The 20,086-nt window shown below is 44.2% G+C and overlaps 1 protein-coding gene across 2 annotated transcripts in view; it reads left to right on the plus strand.

Annotated features, from left to right (window-relative positions):
* GRIP1 (glutamate receptor interacting protein 1) overlaps positions 1-20,086 on the plus strand; it is a 370,480-nt gene that overhangs the window by 306,038 nt on the left and 44,356 nt on the right. The window contains exons 10-13 of one of the 2 annotated variants that reach the window (XM_029283947.1): positions 74-76; positions 4,921-5,073; positions 12,822-13,008; positions 19,895-20,040. In XM_029283947.1, the coding sequence (XP_029139780.1) occupies positions 74-76; positions 4,921-5,073; positions 12,822-13,008; positions 19,895-20,040 (489 nt within the window). The remainder of the gene's footprint in view (positions 1-73; positions 77-4,920; positions 5,074-12,821; positions 13,009-19,894; positions 20,041-20,086) is intronic. The other variant, XM_029283946.1, reaches the window with a different exon arrangement.

A 20,086-nucleotide genomic window follows, 5' to 3' on the forward strand; every position in this document is an offset into this window, starting at 1 on the left:
CCTATAGCAATACTTGAAGCGTAGGACTTAACAAAGACCTTGGGTCGAGCGCCACCTACTGGCTCAGAAGTAGCAGGTAGCGAACTGTCAGATGTTAACGGGCGATCTGTCATTTGCTGCTCTTTTTCCTTGCGTCTGTGAGCTGCGCAAGTCATTCTTTGTTCTTTTCCATCATCTTTTGAACACCCATTTGAATCCTTTACACCGGAAATAGAAGGGAGGTCCACAATCAGATGCTCAACTGCGCCAGTCTTTTGAGATGTAGGTGGACGTTCCACTTGCAACACAGACGCCATAAAATCATTCGCTTTCTTGACCGAGTTAATTCTGTAACGCTTACCAGCCACATTCACGATTATGCCCACCGGTATATCCCATCTGAAAATTATTTGTCTATTCTTAAGTTCCTGGACCAAAAAAGCATAGTCCCGTCGCGCTCTAAGTATTTTCGCTGGGATTTCTTTTAAAAGAATGATGTCTTGGTTTAAAATCTTGAATCTTTGTTGATAAAAAAGCTGCATTATTTCATTTCGTCTCATTTTTCTTGTAAAATACACCACCACATCTCTTGGCAAATTTTTTTGACGAGCAACCCAAGAATTCACCCTAAAAACACGTTCTATTTCTTCATAGATTTGTTCCTGCGATGGACCATCTCTACCACAAGCCAAAAAGGCATCTGCCAATGCTTCTGAAATTAATTCTCTTAATTTCTCTTTTGAATCCTCAGCCAGCCCGCGGATCCGAATCGCATACTCCATGTCCCGAAATTGGGCGACCAAGACATCACCTTTAACATTTTCCAAACCCTCCTCCACGAATTCCAATCTTTGCACGTTCACTTCAGCCCTCTGTTCATTTTCCTCCACCCTTTCTACCACCCCATCCACATATTCAGCCAAACCTTGGAAAGCAGTTGTCATATTCAAACGGAAACCCTCATGTTTCTGTAATAATTCTTGTTGTTGCTGTATTACTTGATCAATCTTATTCTCCATTTTAACATCCATTTTTTGTAACATCTCTGTCATTTGCTTAATACTTTCAGTCATTAAATCCTGTATATCTTTACCAGGAGGCGGTGGAGATGAAGAAGATGGCGGTGGGGGTGGCGGGTGGGAAGCCGACTTAGAAATTTGTTGGAGCGGTTGAGGAGTTGGAGATGTAATTGATTTTGAAGTTGTTGGCGCCACTCTTCTCAAAGCCATATTAGCAAATTAAGATTTCAAACTATATAAGAGTCTTTTAAACAATTAGTCCAAAGCAAGTAGTGAAAGTATTAAGCGAAAGTTCCAGACCGGAAATGCAAATCACTTTCACTTCTTCTTGCTAAAAAGTTTCATTCCATCGCCATTTTAAGTTCACTTTCACTCAGTCCACCCCACGTATAGGGAAGATCAGAATATTCCAAGTTAGAGTAAAATTCAAAATAAAAAGCAAACTTCCAGGGTCGGTTTGTCTGCATATAATGACTCACAGTTCAATTTAAGTTGCAGTGGCGGCGGCGGCTTCTAGCTTCGCCGAAGCGAAGGCGACCTGGATCGCGGAGAATCCTCAGGGCTCCGGAGGAGTTCTAACCTACATCGTCCAAATAGGACGACTCGGGAACTCAATGGTCCAGAATTCTTATGTATATTCGGCTACTGGGCATCTGCCCTGCCTCACCATTTTGATTCTTTTGTGGGCTTTGTGATCAGCCAGGGGGTCTCAGATCACCTTCTCAGAGAGGACATGAAACAGTTGAAGTCGTTGAGTTCTGGGGTGTTGGAATCATGCAAGTTCACCACCCAATCTGTGGCCGGTCCATCCAGAGTGGATTGCACGATACGGATATGGGCTTTGTCACTGGGGATGTCCCACCCATATTCTTCCATGTAGCTGAGGACTTGGGTTAGGAAAAACCCCAAGCGTTGTGGCTCCCCCTTGAATTTCGAGTCTTTGAATGGATTGGTGCCTTCGGCATCAGTGGTATTGTCTTCCATTCAGATCGCTATCTGCGGGTCGGCAGGGAGTGGGGGCTGCTGAAATGGTAGCTGCTGGTTCAGCAGACATCCCCGGGACTACAGGTTCCAATTCCCCCTCAGTGTCTCTCCAGCTTCAGTTCCAGGTGCTGGTGCGGCTGCGGGGCTCAGATTTTTCCTCCTCTAGAGAGCCGAGGGTTCTTTTCATCAGATCAATAGCTTTCTCTAGGATCCAGTTCGAGTGTTGTGCACAAGGTACTTCCTCTTCACTAACGTGCAGGGATTTCTCCATCTCCTGCTTCCATTCTGGTTGGTGGCTGCCCCATCTCAGGGTCACCTTTCTCGATCTCTTTTCTCACTCGCCTTTCTTTCCAACGCCCATTGACCACCGAGGTTTGTGGTTGCGTGTCTCAACCACCTCTTCTCCTGATGAGTATGACATTTCAGATCCTGACAGCTGGCAGGATCTGAGTTGGGGGGAAGGCTCCCTTTCCGCTGAGTTTTCTTCCTTCCCTGCCTCGTCGTCCAACATTGTAATTTTTGCAAAGTCCCCTAGTAAGGTTCTTCCTTCCAGGTTGACTATTACTGCAGATCCTGTCTAATGTAAGGACCCACTTCAACTCACATCTTAAGAAAGCAGAACTCTTGGAAACAATTTCTTCCAACAGGAACTTTTATTAAGAGTAGTTGATAGCCGGCATAGTAGACAGGAGGGATTTCCTTACAGATCGATATTTTAAAATGTCCCTAAGCAAACCCAACCCCACAGTTTATCCAGGCGGTTCAGATCGGCAAATCTCCAGGTGTTAAATCCATTGATGGGAAAGGAAAGATAACATCAGTCCGGCTCCGTTTGTGCACAATCATTCCACAGCTCTTCACACCTCATTTTGAGGATGGAGAAATAAACTAGGTCCCGGAGGTTTGTATCTCTCCCCCCCCTTTTTTTTCTAGCTGCCCAGTAGGGAGGAGAAGTTCAGAGGAGTGCATACTATAGGAGGCAATTTGTTACATTGTAATGGTTAGCAGACACAAAGGTGAATAAACAAAAGATTATTTTGTAGTGAATAGAGGAAGTGAAAGCAATAAACCCGCATGCATATCCCCCCTCCCCCTTGGGAGTATGGCAAAATCCAGGGAAGGGTGAGAATTGGTTTTAGATCAGAAGAGATAGATAGAAAGGAAATATAACTGGATTCTGACACAGTGTTAAAAATGTTTCTTAGATTTGTTAATTGTAGCAACATTATACTATATAACTCAGGGGAAAAATATACAAATATTATTGATAAATCGAATAGGAAACTTCCTTTCAGTCCTTAGTGAATAATTGGAAATTCTCATATATTTTGAAGAATGTATTTAATAAATTTAGGATTACTTTACCCTCTCTTTTACTTTTGATGGAGGGAGGGGAGTGGAGAATCCTTAAGGTAACTCTGATTCAGAAGTGACCATTACAAGGAATAGGATTTGTTTCCTTTCTTGCATTTGTGATGAAAAGTAGTCAGAAGAAATTCAGAGCAATACATTATGAGTTTAAATTTCTGCTTTGTCTTTATTAATAATTCTCCTACGCTGAAATTTTCTTTTAATGTTTAAGAAATGGAATTCATTGCCCTGAATAATATAGTACCAGTGATAGATGCTGGTAAAATTAAAATGTCAAAGTAATAAATTGGAGTGACTGACATGTAAACCACTCTAAATTACTATGAAAAATATATAGCCTCTTGTTTGGTTTTTGCTTTTTTAATATATACACATTCATTTGGGGCTGTATGCATATTTTCTAAATTTAAATACTAATAGTATCTTATTTATGCTGATAATGTTGGATTAAATAACCTCTTTAAAGGATTTAATAACAGTAGCTAAAGACAGAGGCAGATTAAAAATTGATTGAAGACTGTTCAGAATTTTTTAAGTATCAAACCCACTAGTGCTGACATTGTGAAAGATTGTGGCATACATTCTAGGATTTGCTTATCACCAGGAAAAGGAGGGTGGTAGGAACAGGATATTTTCCCAATTACTTTCTTTTTCCTTTTTAATTTATTTATAAATTAATTACTTTTCCCCATTTACTCATAATTTTCTTATTTCTTTTCTTTTCATTTTTTAATATGTATTTTCTCTCATTCCTTCATTGGGCAGTGAAGGTTCAAAGGAGCAACAAGCAGATTGTATGGGATCCTTATGCCAAGAGCCACAGCAGTGCCCTCAGTTACCACCATTATAACACCAAACACCCTGATCATTTCAGGATGCCAGCTTTGAAATGCCAGAAAACACCACCTCAAAAAAGTCTTTGTAATGTTCCATACTTTTCCTTCAGACATCTGTTGTTTTTGTGTTATTGTTGTTTTCCTAATGACATCCCTTTTCTCATGTTCTTCTATTTCTGGCTTAAAAACCTTTTGGTTTCATAGGATCTCAATGTTTGTCACAAGCAGGTTCAGGTTATTTCTGACATAGTATCTTTTTTCCTGCTTTAATTCTACATTTTCATAAAGAAGAAAAGTTTTTGAAAGCTATGGAGGGTCCAGTTTTCCCAAATGCATAGTTGTACAGTTAAGTACTTTTTCAAGAAACACTTTTAAATGCAAAGTCTATGTCAGAAATTATTTTTTTCAAATGCTAGATTTAAAAATGTGATTTGTAATCACATTGGTATGTATTATTTCACATAACTGTGTGTTTAGAAATGTTTGAAGTAATTGTGAGAATGACAATTGTTTATTTATTTAAGAAAAACAAAAATATGCTTTTGTTCTAGCTAAGAGATTTTTTAATAATAGACTTCAATCTAAAATTGTGATTTGATGCCTAGATGTCATTAAGTTTCTGATTTGGTTAGTGGAGACATAAACTTTAGGCAGTGTACAGATGATAACAGACAGTTACAAATACCAAATCTAGAATGCTTTGCATCAAATGTGCCCTTCTCTTCCAACAGCCTTGGTATCTTCATCATTCTCTCCTGCCTCCATGAGTGCATACAGCTTGAGTTCACTGAACATGGGAACTTTACCTCGCAGCCTCTACTCTACTAGTCCTAGAGGAACATTGATGAGAAGAAGAATGAAAAAGAAGGATTTCAAAAGCTCATGTAAGTGATCACAAAGGTTATCTGTTTTACAATATAGTTATGAGTCACATCCAGTGGTGGGATTCAGCCAGTTCGCACCACTTCAGCAGAACCGGTAGTTAATTTTTTGTTGCCCAGGCCCAGAATTGACTTCCAGAAGCAGCATCCACATAGAGAACCGGTTGTTCTCCAGCATGATGAATGGAGAATCCACCAATGGGTTGACTCTGTCTTCCTGCCCAATCAGACTAAGTCAGTCAAAGTTGCCAAGTCTCGACTTAGTCTGTTCGCCCAGACGGATGTGGTATCTTTGACTCCCAAATTTCCTACCTCAGGCAGGTTAGACTTAGAACAATTTTTGATATTGATACTCAGTCCGAGTAACGGCCGCCATTTTGCGCGCTGCACGGCTGTCTGAATTTTTCCTGACAGCCTTCTTTCCCTCTCAAGGTCCTGGTGCAGCCGGGAGGCACTGAGATCGGCGCGCCTCTCAGCTGTTCAGCGCAGCAATTGGCTTACCATCCAGATTTTGGCTTAAAGCCTCGGCCTCCAAGACTCCTGCTGCAGTTGAGAGGCACTGCGGCTGGTGCGCCTCTCAGCTGTTTGGTGTGGCGGCCCGGCTCACCTCTTTCCGGATCGGCCTCAGACCGTCGGTTCCCTAGATCAGCTCTAAATTTATCCTCCGTAGACCCTGGCTAGCCGAGAGATGCTGCAACGCGTGCACCTCTCAGCTGTTTGGCGCGGCGACCCGGATCACCTGACTGGAGCACCCTCACTTCTGTCAGTTCCCTTCAGTACAATCAGCGCGGCTGCCATTTTGGATGCCTCGCGACTGATGGTCCTTTCCAGGATACACTCAGGAGGACACAGCAGGACAGGACTGGCACTCGTTCCTGTCAAGGGTCACCATTCTTGCCTTTGCTGGGTACCGGGTCCTAATGAGCAGCTGACTGATATAGTTGCCAGTACCTCACAAGGCCAGCAGGGCGCCATTTTGCGCTCCGAAGCGTCACTAGAGCCGACCGGCTGACAAACCCAGGGGACTATCAATCCGTATCCAGAACTGGAGCCAGGCCCCAGCCTTCTTCAGCAGGCAAACATCACTATTCATTCGTTTCTTTTTGCCTCTTCGAGCCTCACCAGCCTAGTCTGTCTGCCAGTCTGCATCTAGTGGCCGAACGTTACGATCTGATTATCGCCACTAAGTGAGACACGTGTGATCCCATCACTGAGTGAAAATTAGGCCCTGCTGCAGGCTTGCACATCGCCACGAGATACTGACTATTGATACCATCTTCCTCAGTGACGCGCGTATCTCCTGTGCTAAGCGTGACTCCGTGCTTGCCGGTGGGCTGGATTATCACAGATCCGCGTGCTGGACAGTACCACCTCGGTGGGCCACTGCCGTATCTCTTGCAGACTGAGATTTTTCCATCTCTCCACTGGAAACCTCTCAATTTATCATGGCAGATAACACCGTGCCAAAGGTTTCTACCTCGGCTGGACAAACTAACTGCAAGTCCCCCAACCAAGAGGCTGCAGCCAAGATCAAGGCCAAATCAAAGGCCAATTCCAGCAAAAGAACATGCAAATCTGCCGAGAAACAGGCCGGCCGTGCGCATCGTGCCCTGGAGAAACAGTTCTCCCGGGCACAAAGGTTGACGGTAGGGGAGGCGGACAAGCCTCCCCTCCCCTCACTCGAGGCTTCAACTTGCGGTTCACAACTTAATCCCCCGGCATTGACATGGTCTCCAGAACGAGAGCCTCAACAAGACTTTTTACCGAGTATTGGTCAGGAAGGCCCATCACTCTTTGGTGAGGAACTCGGGCCTCAAGGCCCTCACATGGCACCTGCAGCCACATTCACTCCGACGGCAGCCGGGATTCGGCCTTTACAGGAACCTTCCTTCACGGATCAACTACAGGCCATGATTTCCCAGGCAGTTCTTCAGGCGATGGCTTCCACCAGGTGCCAACAGTCAACATCCACCCCAGGGCCTTCATCAATTCCACTTGGCTCGGCACGACCCAGTGTACTTGACCATCCGGATTCAGTCTCGCCTCCTCATTCTTCAGGGAGCGACGCATCGAGCTCCACTGGGGATGACTACACAGGGGATCAGTGGTCGGATAACGAGGAAGCACCTCAAGAACCTCCTCCCATTGTAGAGCTATTCAATCCCATGCTCTTCCCATCTCTGCTCCGCAGGGCCTGTGCAGCGGGTAAGATCGGTCTGGATCCAGCCCCCACCCCAGAACAGTCCTCTACTCAGGACACGGACCCGCTGTTCTCTGAACCAGTGGTCAGGTACCAACATATCCCCTGTCCCCCTTTATTCCTCAAAAACATACAAAGGCAATGGGAATCTCCAGTCGCCCTTCCCTCCCAGGGGGGAACAGAACGCAAGTTATTTGACACAGCCCCAGCTCTAATGGAGCTGTTGGAGGTGCCTAGGGTAGATGACTCCCTAACTCCCTTATTCTCGTCCTCCAAGCTACCAGGGGATATAACTGACGCCTTAAAGGCAGACGAAAAAAAGTCAGAGCTCTCCTTCCGCAGAACGCATCAGGCTTCGGCATGGGCAGCAAAAGCGGCCACTTCCACCTCATTCTTTGCCAGAATTTCTCTCATCTGGCTCCGACAGCTCCAGGCCAGAATTCCCCTAGAGGAGGTGAGGATCCACCAGGATCTGACTAAGCTGGTGGCAACCTCAGAGTATATGGCTGACGCATCCCTGTATGCCGCCAGAGCCATGGCCTCCAACGTCATCACACAACGACTACTGTGGCTCAAAAACTGGAGAGCAGACAACAAACACAAATGGCGGGTGGCTGCGGCTCCATATAGCAGAGGGCGGCTCTTTGGGGAGGCACTAGCTCCCTACCTGGTAGAAAATAAGGAAAAGCAAAAGGTGATCTCCCATCTTGCTAGGAGATCTCATAGGCGGTTCTTCCCTTATGCTCGCCGTCAGTCTTTTCGAATGGGACCAGATTGGGACACTGGCCAAGCATCCCGGTCCTTTGTTACCAGACCGGACCGTTCATTTGACAGGGCAAGTTACAGGGACAAACCCCGACAGCAGACCCAGGGCAAGCGGCCCTTTCGAGGCAGAGAAGGCCATCCCTTTCGTCGGTCCAAGTGACTCGGGGGGGCTCTCCCATAAGTGGCAGACTAACTTCCTTTATCCACCAATGGGAAAACACGATGACAGACTCTTGGGTGCTCCGCACTATAAGGTACGGTCTGTCTCTGGAATTTGTAACCAGACCTATAGAACGTTTTATTTCCTGTCCGATGGTAAGGAATCCAGCAAAGAAGGGCCTCATGACGGAGACCATTCAGCACCTATTAAACATAAGGGCCATAGAGCAGGTGCCAGCGGGTCAGGTAGGGAGGGGATATTATTCCATCCTCTTCGTGGTCCCGAAAACCTCAGGGGGATGGAGGGCAATTCTCGACCTCAAAGGTCTGAACTCCCACCTCGAGTATCGAAAGTTCAAGATGCAGACGTTCCACTCCATCCTGGGCAGTGTCAGACGAGGGGACTTCATGACGTCCATTGACCTTACGGAGGCGTATCTCCACATCCCCATCCTTCCGGAGCACCGACAATTTCTGAGGTTCTGTTACTCGAACCGTCACTTTCAATACAAAGCCCTTCCATTCGGCCTCTCGTTGGCTCCCAGGGTCTTCACCAAGATCCTGGCTGTTCTCGCGGCACACTTGAGGTTGGTACCGGTACGTGTCCAATGTTACCTGGATGACATCCTTATCCAATCGTCCACTATTCCAGCTGCCCAGTCGGACTTGGCCTTGATAATCAGGAACCTTCAGGACCACGGGTTCTCGGTGAACTTTCAAAAGAGTCAGATGGTTCCCTCAACCCACCTTTTGCATCTGGGCGCGGTAATAGACACAGTCTCTTGTCAGGTGTACCTGTCGAGGGAACGTCAAGACAGCATCTGAGCCCTGGTCTTCAAGGTCCACAGGTAGCATGTAGTGACACTAGCTTTGCTCTCCCAACTGTTGGGAAAGTTGATATCATGAATAGCAATAGTACCCTGGGCCAGACTATACTCCAGGAATCTTCAATGGTTCTTGCTCCCATTTCAGAGACTGGGCACCAGCTCCTCCAATCAAAAGGTAAGGGTTCCGCCTCAAGTCCTGCAATCCCTCTGTTGGTGGATCTCCCCAGCCATAGCCAGAGGGTCACTGTTCAAGGAACCCCCTTGGATTATCCTGACCACAGACACCAATCTGTTCGGCTGGGGAGCACACCTCCAATCTCAGTTGGCTCAGGGCCGATGGTCCCGATTAGACCTGAAGCACAACATCAATTGGTTGGAGCTCAGGGCCATCCGTCTGGCTCTCCGCCACTTCCGCAACAAGATTATGAGGCAACATGTGCTGGTCCTCACGGACAATGTGGCGGCGAAGGCCCATGTGAACCGGCAAGGGGGCACCCGTTTCAGGTCCCTCATGACCGAGGCCAGGTTGCTGGGTTCTTGGGCAGAGGGCAACCTCCTCTCCATCAGGGCTGAGCACATTTCGGGAGAGGCGAATCGGCAGGCGGACCTCCTCAGCAGGTCAACAGTGGACCATTCAGAGTGGTGACTTCACCCAGGTCTCTTTACAGAGATTGCAGAGAGGTTTGGCCTTCCTCTCCTGGATCTCTTCGCTTCTCCGGAGAACACTCAACTCCCCAGATTTTTTCCCCAGTTCCCCTCTCCGGGGGCGGAGGGGACGGACGCCCTCTGCAATCCATGGCCAAGGGGTCTACTGTATGCCTTTCTTCCTCTCCCCCTGATCCCGGCAGTTATCAGAAGAATACTGCAGGAGCGGGCAGAGGTAATACTCATTGCTCCACACTGGCCGAGACGACCATGGTTTGCAGACCTCGTGAGTCTTTCCATGGCTTCCCTGTGGAGAATTCCCTCAGGTCACATAGTTCTAACTCAGGGAGCCCTACAACATCAAGAGCCCCAATGGCTCCAACTAGCCACCTGGCGCTTGAGCGCCGGACCCTGACATGGGAGTCATACTCGTCAGGCGTGATTGACATGATTCAGGCCTCCAGAAGGCCAGCAACTAATCGTATTTATGACTACACTTGACGGAACTTCTGCCACTGGTGTGACAGGACTCACTTGACTCTCTCAGAAGTGACCATCCCAAAGGTCTTCGACTATTTACTAGAGGGCATCAACAAGGGCTTAACACCCAATACTATCCGCAGACAGGTGGTGGCTCTTTCCACGGTGCTCACCTGGGACAGATCGGAGTCATTGTCTCAGCATCCCATGGTCCACTCCTTTCTTAAAGGAGTCAGCAATAGCAAACCGCCCGTGGTTCATAGATATCCCTCCTGGGAGTTACCGTGGTTCCTACAGGCCCTTACTAAGTCACCCTTCGAATCCATTAGAACCCTGTACTCTGTGGTCCTTGTCGCTCAAGGTCACCTTCTTAATAGCCATTACCTCAGCTAGACACATCTCGGAGCTGGCGGCTCTATCTATTAGAGAGAACTTATGCATCTTTCATGGAGACAGGGTGGTCCTCAGGTTGGACCCCTCCTTTATCCCCAAGATCAACACTGTGTTTCACAGATCACAGGAGGTCATTCTGCCAGACTTTTGCCCTCACCTGTCTCATGATTTGGAACGGCAATGGCACACACTGGACATCCGCAGGGCCCTACGCCATTATATCAAGCAGACGGCGGCCTTTCGTAGGTCAGAAGCCCTCTTCGTCTCACTCCACCCTTCTTCTATGGGACTGAAGGTGTCTGCCTCCACCATAGGAAGATGGATCAGGGCCTGCATATCGAGGGCATATTTGTCGTTCTCCCTGTCAGTTCCAAGTCATGTGACGGCACATTCCACATGCAGCGCTGCCACCTTTGCTGCACAGGCATCCATAGAGGACATGGTCCTCACCCTCTCCTTTTGTGAGACACTACAAGCTGGACAAGTTTGCCTCTGCAGACGCCTCCTTTGGTCAGAGAGTGCTGAACAAATAGTGCCAGGATCTGGGACACAGGCCCCAACTGACTCCCTCCCATAGGGACAGGTGGCTTTGGTATGTCCCATTGGTGGATTCTCCATCCATCATGCTGGAGAAGGAGCGTTGGCTTACCTGAACGCCTCTTCTCAGCATGATGATGGAGAATCCACACCCACCCCTGTAAGGGTCCGTTAGGTCCTGTGCTAGGGGGTTGTTTTGTCCTTTCTCGGGAGTCACCACGTCGGATTGTCGTCAATAGCTTCACCTTCGTCGAGACTGGGTGGTCCCAGACCAGGACGGGGCGTGGCAACTTTGACTGACTTAGTCTGATTGGGCAGGAAGACAGAGTCAACCCATTGGTGGATTCTCCATCATCATGCTGAGAAAAGGCGTTCAGGTAAGCCAACACTCCTTCCCATATTTGAATCCCACCACTGGTCACATCTATATCTATACTGTATAGTACACTATAAATAAGATTTATTTGTAGTTGTAAATGAATTATTTTATGTCTACATTATTGTTTAGCTGCTCCCAATTCTTTGTGTACTAATGGACAGCAAAGTCTTTTTTGAGGTCTTATAAACTCATGTTTATGGGTTTGGAAATCTGCAAGCAGCCTCAGGAAGCAGTCTCATAACAATCCAACAATTAAAGAAGCAGTCTTGGATCAATCAATCTTCATGAAAGAATACCTTCTGGTACTTTTTTATTGCTGCTTTTTTGGTTTATGAGCTTCTCTCCTTAACTAAACATATAAAAATGGTAGTCATTTTTATCTGCTAAGGAGAAGCTTGACAATTTTTCTTGTAGAACCTTGTAGCTTTATATAATTATTTACAAATCTATTATTGTGGTTGTAGTTGTATCCAAAATAGACAATTATGGTAGATTTTCCATCAAGCTCCATCAAGATCACTAATGCACTTGCTAAATATTTTAGAACAGAGCTACACAACTCCAGGTCCATGGCCCATTAGGAACTGGGCCATGCTAGTGAGAAAGCTTCATCTACGCATGTGTGGGATCTAGATAGCACTCAAAACCACATGGAATAATTGTTTTTTACGGAACTGGTCCCTGGGTGCCCAAAAGGTTGGGAAGCGCAGTTTTAAAAGGTTGAAGTCCTTCCTGAACACATTTTGAGCAGAATGGTCATGGTAGAGAAGTACAAGAAAGTCTCCCTGCATGAGAAAAAAAATCAACTTTTGTGTCATTGCATGTAACCCAATGTTATTATTTTCACAAATATCTACTTTCCTTCTGTACTGTAGTCAGGCTTTTCTGTAATAATTATTTACAAATAGGACAGTTAAAATACAAATTTTAATAAGTCTAGCTTTTTAAAGAGAATCTGGGATATATTTGACTGAAGGATGTATACAGTTTGCATTACCCTTTGTATTAAAAGTCTGGTAATAAAACATGTCAATCATATGTCTGGGACTTTCTAGAAGCCGAGTATTTAAGGACCAGAGACTTGACTAGAGTAAAGACAGTCAATCCTCTGATTCTGTGACTGAAATAACTGACCTACGGGGTTTTAGATCATCTCTTTCACCTATACACTAATTCTAATATTCATTGCTCTTCCTAGGTTTAGCTAAGTACTATGGTATGTTGATCCTGAATTTTAACTATTCTAACTGAAAATAGTGACACTGACATTTTATTACAGTTTTTATATAGATAGTATTTGCATCAGAAAACGAATTCATTTGCTATCATTCTGAATATCATTATTTCTGTTTGATATATTTTGCAGTATCACTAGCCTCTAGCACTGTTGGCTTGGCAGGGCAAGTTGTCCACACGGAAACTACCGAAGTAGTGTTGACAGCTGATCCAATTGTAGGATTTGGAATACAGCTCCAGGGCAGTGTGTTTGCTACAGAGACATTATCATCTCCACCTTTGATTTCCTATATAGAAGCTGACAGTCCAGCAGAAAAGTGAGTTTATTTGAAATGATTGGTAAGGTTATTAGCCCTCTTTATTGCTTAGAACACCTTGGATCCCTCGCAGTAACTATTTTCGGGATTCAGATAATTTCTCAGGATTGTTCACAAAAAGTGTGAAACATACTGTCTTTCCTATTTTGATTTCAAAAGGTTTTTTAAAAAAAATGATCAGGCATGAGAAAAATCACAATTATTCTTTTTGTTATCTAGATGACCATCTTTGACACACAATTGGATTTAAGAAAATTAGATAAGTTTTTCCTAATGGAATCTGTGAAGCTTAATTTAAAAATTTGCTATTTTAGATTAGCAGGAAAGTATAAGGAGCCATGGTGGCACAGTGGTTAGAATGCAGTATTGCAGGCTAACTTTGCTCACTGCCAGGAGTTCGATTCCGACTGGCTCAAGATTGACTCAGCCTTCCATCCTTCTGAGGTTGGTAAAATGAGGATCCACATTGTTGGAGGCAATATGCTGATGTTGTAAACCACTCAGAGAGTGCTGTAAAGCACTGTGCAGCAGAATATAAGTCTAAATGCTAGTGCTATTGCTATTTCAGTTTCCTGGTTCAGTTATAACTGACATCTGATACTTTTATGCTATAAGCCACCCAGAGTGGCTTTGAAATGAAATGAGTGGAAAATAAATTTAAATAATAGCTATTCAAGCTATTCTCCAAAGCGCCTGAAGGCAGGACAAGAAACAACGGATGGAAACTAATCAAGGAGAGAAGCAACCTAGAACTAAGGAGAAACTTCCTGACAGTTAGAACAATTAACCAGTGGAACAACCTGCCTCCAGAAGCGGTGAATGCTCCAACACTGGAAGTTTTTAAGAAGAGACTGGTCAGCCATTTGTCCGAAATGGTGTAGGGCAATGGTGGCGAACCTGTGGCACGGGTGGCAGAGGAGGCACTCGGAGCCCTCTCTGTGGGCACATGTGCCGTTGCCCCAGTCTTGCCTCTCCCTGTGACCCCCTCCTCACCAGCAGCCCTCCTGGAGAAGAGTCACCCCCGAGCGTGGCCCATGCGGAGTAGTGCAGCCAAGGACATGGCAGCCATGCAGCGTAGACAAGACTCTGCCCTCATGCCCCATCGTGCACAGTTAATGCTGCGGGGCGCGGGCAGAGAGCGTGGCTGCCATGGTGCTGCCGGGCGATCTGCGGTGGGCCCTAGAGACAATGAGTGGCCCTGCGGGCAGGCAGGGTGGGGGCGGAGCAGGGGCGGGGCTAGTTTTTGGGCACTTGGTCTCTAAAAGGTTCGCCATCACTGGTGTAGGGTTTCCTGCCTGAGCAGGGGGTTGGACTCAATGACCTCCAAGGTCCCTTCCAACTTTATTATTATTATTATTATTATTATTATTATTATTATTATTATTATTATTATTATTATTATTATTATTATTATTATTATTATTTGAGTGATTATGGAGGAAGAAACCAATGGTTGTATCAATAGTAATAAGAGCCCTTGGAGCAATACCCAAAGGGCTGCCTAGATACATGGAAATTTTGAACTTATTAGACCTGTATATTCTGACTTTGCAAAAAACCATCCTACTCCGAACTGGCTATTATTCGGACGCTATCTTAATAACTCTTAGATCCTTAGTTAGGACTTGAACTGTTAAGTTTTTACCAGTCTCAGCCTGTGAATTGAACTGAAGATTAAACCTTAAATCAATAATAATAATAATAATAATAATAATAATAATAATAATAATAATAATAATAATAATAATAATTGTAACCCCCCAGTGAGGCACTACCTTGACATGGTTGTAGGGCTTGTGTGCTCTAACAAATACGAGAGCTATGCCAGAAGTTCAACCATACTGGACAGGTCTCATCAGAGGAGTCAGACAAAGAATGTCTCTCCCATTAAAAATATGGTGAGACATAAATTTCAGAAAGCCATACTGGTTCAGATGTCACCTGGTATAACAAGGTCCACGTTAGATGTTGGATGGGCTACAGCAGGTGTCCCCAACCCCTAATCTGTGGACCAGTATCGGGCCGCAACATGCCAGCAACCAGTCCACACAAACAAGAAAAGCCCCATTCACAGGATGCAGGCAGCACATAAAACCATGCCCCCTCTGGTCTGCAGAAAAACCTCTCTCCCTGTAACCAGTCCCTGGTGCCCAAAAGGTTGGGGACCTATGGGCTATAGGACTCAGGACTGTTAGCTGAGCAACCAGGGCTGGCAGCTGCAGAACTGCTGGAAGAAAAGGTATTGACTTGACGCAAATATACTGTGATTGAAAACAAATAATTATCTGTTATTACAGATCAAGTCCAACAAGAAGTGGATATTTGAAACAAATGACCAGTTCTGGAAAGAACAACATCCAGAATTAGAAAAAAGAGAACAAAGGCTAGCAGATCAACATTGAATTGTAATTCGAAATAAAGTATTTACAGAAGCAGAATTGGAAGAACTGCAAAGGTTTAGCCAGGGCAAAGATATCAAAGCTTTGCCAGAAGTAACTCAGAATGTAGAGGTAAATCAGGGGGAGTTGGTAGTAGATAAATCCAGCAGAGATATACAACTGTTTTCATTTGGAAATCAGGCACCCTCTCCTCTGCCTCAGGAAGAACAAAGCCCTTTTACTAAAGAAGTAAAAGAATTGAAACAAAGAATAACTGAGCATCTAGAACAGCACAAAAGCATGAGAATAAGGCTGCCTGCATTTAATCTTGTTCCAAAGAAACAGCTAGCACAAATTTTAAAAGATGCAAACACTGCAATATCAAGTATAAGCATCAACTCACTGTTAGAAACAAACCAACTAGTATACAGCACAGCTGCAGTTATAACTGAATACCTGGGATGCAAAATCAACAGAGAAGAAAAAAAAACACCAAACTGCACCACAAAAATGGAAGATTAGACTGGGAAATAAGATCAGCAAGTTGAGATCAGATGAAAGCAAGCTAGAACAGATGAAGAAAAAAAGCTGAAGAACAAAAAGACCAAAGAATATCTAACCAAGAAATACCACTTAGAAATAAGGAAGATCAAGGAAGCACTGGAAATAATAAAGGAGCAAATAACAGCTATAGCCAAGAAGATCAGTAGAACCCCCAATTTCAATCCAATCAGAAACGTTTCTACCAATCTATCAATGGAGAAACTGCAGTGAATCAGTCAGTACCTGACAAGGAAGAAACAGTGCAGTTCTGGGCGCAGGTATGGGATAACTCAAAGAAGTACAGCAAGGATGCAGCTTGGTTAAAAGAGGTGGATAAGAATAAAAAAGAAGTTGAAAGTTAAAAGAAATAATAACAGCAGAAATGGTAGAGAAAATAGCAAAAAAGATCAAGAATTGGTCAGCACCAGGTGAAGATGAACTGCATGGTTTCTGATTGAAACATCTAACTGATCTATACCCACTTGTTGCCAAGTACTTTAATAACATACTACAAGGAGGGGAAATTGAGGAATGGCTAACCTCTAGGAAAACCTACTTGATAATAAAAGATCCAGCAACTACAAGCCAATTACTTGCTTACCAACAACTTTCAAATTGCTAACTGGTGTGGTAGCTGATGCACTCCAACAGCATCTAGTTGAAAACAATCTCTTTCCACCTAAGCAGAGGAACAAAAGATGAAACTCAGTTGACAAAATGTTTTTGGAAAACTGCAAGAGAAGGAAGACCAACTTGACTGTAGCATGGATTGACTACAAAAAGGCATTCAGATCTCTGCTACATGAATGGATAATCAAGTGCCTAGAAATAACAGGAGTCAGTAGGAACATCAGAAGCTTTGTGCAAAGATCGATGACACAATTGCAGGTCAGTGGTGAGAAACTGGGAGAGGTTAATATCAAGAGAGAAATATTCCAAGGAGATTCTCTATCACTACTACTATTTGTCATTGCACTGTTTCCTCTATCAACAATACTGAATAGCTCAGACTATGGCCATCAAACTTCAAAATATTTGCCAGACTATCCCACCTCCTTTACATGGACAATCTGAAGCTGTATGGAAAATCTCCCATCTGAAAGACAATCGCTGCTCAATACTTTCTGTATATATAGCCAAGATGTTGCAATGAAGTTTGAATTAGACAAATGTTCCACACTCACTAACAAACAAGGAAAAATAGTGAAAACTGAAGGAATCAAGATGCTCCGTGCAAATAACATTAAGAGTTTGGATGAAGATGATTACTACTGTAGCAGGGCTGGCTGAAAGGCTTTGTGGGAGCCTTGCTGGAGAGAGACAAGTGGGACGCTCGGACAGCTGCAGCCGGTTTGGGCATAGCGGGCGTGGATTGGGTGGAAAGAGAGAAAAAGGGAAGGAGAAAGGGGGATGGGGTGGTTGTTGTTGCCGGGGGAGAGACCAGGTGAAACCGGAGAGGAGTTTGGGGTTCTTTTATGTGATTCTGTTCTCGGAAATAAAGGGAAGGAGAGAGAGAGTGAGAAAATGGAGTTTTATCACTTTCCTTCACAGGGGATATCCCGAGCGAAGGGAGGAGTGAGAGTGAGAAGAGAGAAAGCTTGCTGGGGTTTTTTTAGACTTAGGTTTTAACTAGAAAGGAAGGGGAGAAATTCAGCTTAGAGAGACCTGGGACTACGAGTGCCAACAGAAGAGGAGGAGAGGCTGGTGGCTACTGCTTCAGAGACCAGCAGCCATTCAAACTGTGATCATTATCACCTGTGCAAGCTGTAGACCTTGCGGGGAGTTGCCCTCGCGGGGCGAGCTGTTGCTGCGGCGCTGACTATCTTCGCCCGTGTTTTCCAATGCTGCCGGGAGCCAGAGGGCTTCCCCCTCCCTGTTCTTCCAAGTGGTTGCTACAAGCTATTGACTATTATTGCCACAACTGCCAGGGGGTTGATAAACATTGCCATATACTGACTGCCATGGCTGGGAGTTGGTCTGCTTGTTCCTGTGAACCTCTTTGATGATGAGAACCTGCCACCCCTTAACTCCGTGTGAGCTCCCACTGAAAAAAAGGACATTCAGTCGGCGCCCCAAGAGCACGGCTGCTGAGTGCAGCTAAAGGGGGGGCTAGGAGGGCCTGGGCTTTGGCAGCCTCTGAGGGGGTAACACTACACTACAAATATTGGGCATCCTTCAACCTGATAGCATCAAGCATAATGAAATAAAAAAAAAGATTAGAGGTGAATACATCAAGAGAGTGAAGAAGATATTAAAATCCAAACTCAATGGAGGAAATACTATCAAGGCAATCAACACTTGGGCAATTCCAGTCATTAGGTACACAGCTGGAATCAAGCAGAACTAAAAGCAATGGATAGAAAGATCAGAAAAATAATGTCTATGAATTATGCTGTACATCTTTGCAGCAATACTGACAGACTCTACCTGCCAAGGCAAATAGGTAGGCATGAAATATTGCAAGTACATTAGTTGGTTGAAGAAGAAGAAACGGCTTTGGAAAAATATCTGAAGGACAATAAAGAAGATGCATTGGAGTTAGTATGCCAGGAAGGCTTACTAACTACTAGAAAGACCAAACTGGCTTACAAGAAAGACCAAATGAAGAACAGAATGGAAGTATGGGAAGACAAAGCACTACATGGCCAGTACATTAAAAAAAATTAGGGAAAGCATATAATAAGATCTGGCGATGGCTAAAAGCAGGAAACTTGAAGAAAGAGGGTGAGGGACTAATTCTGGTTGCACAAGACCAAGCTTTAAGGACAAATGCATAAAAGCCAGAATTGAGAAGACAGCAACAGACAGTAAGTGCCACCTATGCAAAGAAGCTGAAGAAACAGTGCACCACCTGGTAAGCTGCTACAAGAAGGTCACATAGCGACATAACAAAGCAGCAAAATGATACATTGGAAGATCTGCAAAAAATATCATTTGCCAACAAGCAAGAACTGATGGGACCATAAAATACAGATAGTCATAGAAAAGGAAGAAGTTAAATTGCTCCAGGACTTTAGAATTCAAACAGACAGGGACATAACACCCAAGACTTAACAATTGTCAATAAGAAAGACAAAAAAGTCTGGATAGTGGACGTGGCAGTACCTGGAGACAGCAGAATAGAAGAGAAAGAACTGGTGAAGATAACAAAATACAAAGACCTACAAACAGAAATAGAACAACTATGGCAAAGGCAAGCAAGGGTAGTACCAATAGTAATAGGTGCCTTTGGTGCAATCCCAAAACAACTGGAGCACTATGTGCTCCATTGGCATTGTCATTGACAAATTCGCCATCAGTCAATTGCAAAAGGCGGCCTTACTAGGAACAGCTTCCATCCTGTGACGATATCTGTAATACCATCAAACATCCACATCTGCCTATCCCAGGTCCTTGGTAAGGACTAGATAGGTAGACAAAAAATGCCAAACCCAGTCTGAACATCTGGCTGACTATGCAATGAACAATAATAATAATATCAAATCTTTAAATATCAGAGCTTGGAATTTTTAGTTTTGGGAGATGTTTTGAGTCATTAAAGCAATAATACTGTTTTTCTCTAAGAAAACAGTTGTGCATACACATTCATGCAAAGTCAGGAATAGTTTTTAAAGTAGCTACACAACCCTTGCAAACATATATCTGTTTTAATAATTCCAAGTGAAGAACATTTTTCACCCTCCTGAACATTGCAACCCCCCCCTTTTAACTTAAATTGAAAAACACAAAAAACCCTCATTATCACCACTGCTTTTTAAACTATGTTAATATTTTATGTTAAAACCATGCTGATCTTAAACACAGGATAATATAGTTCCCTTGGAACAAAATTAGATAAAATTGCAAATGATAAATGAGCAATCTTTTAGTGCAGAACATTTAATTTTGTTATCTTTCATAAGAGTTGAATTAAGTTTATTGTTTTTCCATATATTGGAATCTTATTTGCTTTATTTTGTATGAAGGTGTGGCATCCTACAAATAGGAGACAGAATACTGGCTATAAATGGGATCCTAACTGAAGATAGCACATTTGATGAAGCTAATCAGCTCCTCAGAGATTCTTCTATCACTAGCAAGGTCACTTTGGAAATTGAATTCGATGTTGCAGGTATGAGTAGTGGAGTATTCCATATTCTAAAATGGTGAGAATTTAA

This window comes from Protobothrops mucrosquamatus, unplaced genomic scaffold, assembly GCF_001527695.2.
Source record: "Protobothrops mucrosquamatus isolate PMUCROS unplaced genomic scaffold, P.Mucros_1.0 scaffold289, whole genome shotgun sequence".
Taxonomy (NCBI): Eukaryota; Metazoa; Chordata; class Lepidosauria; order Squamata; family Viperidae; genus Protobothrops; species Protobothrops mucrosquamatus.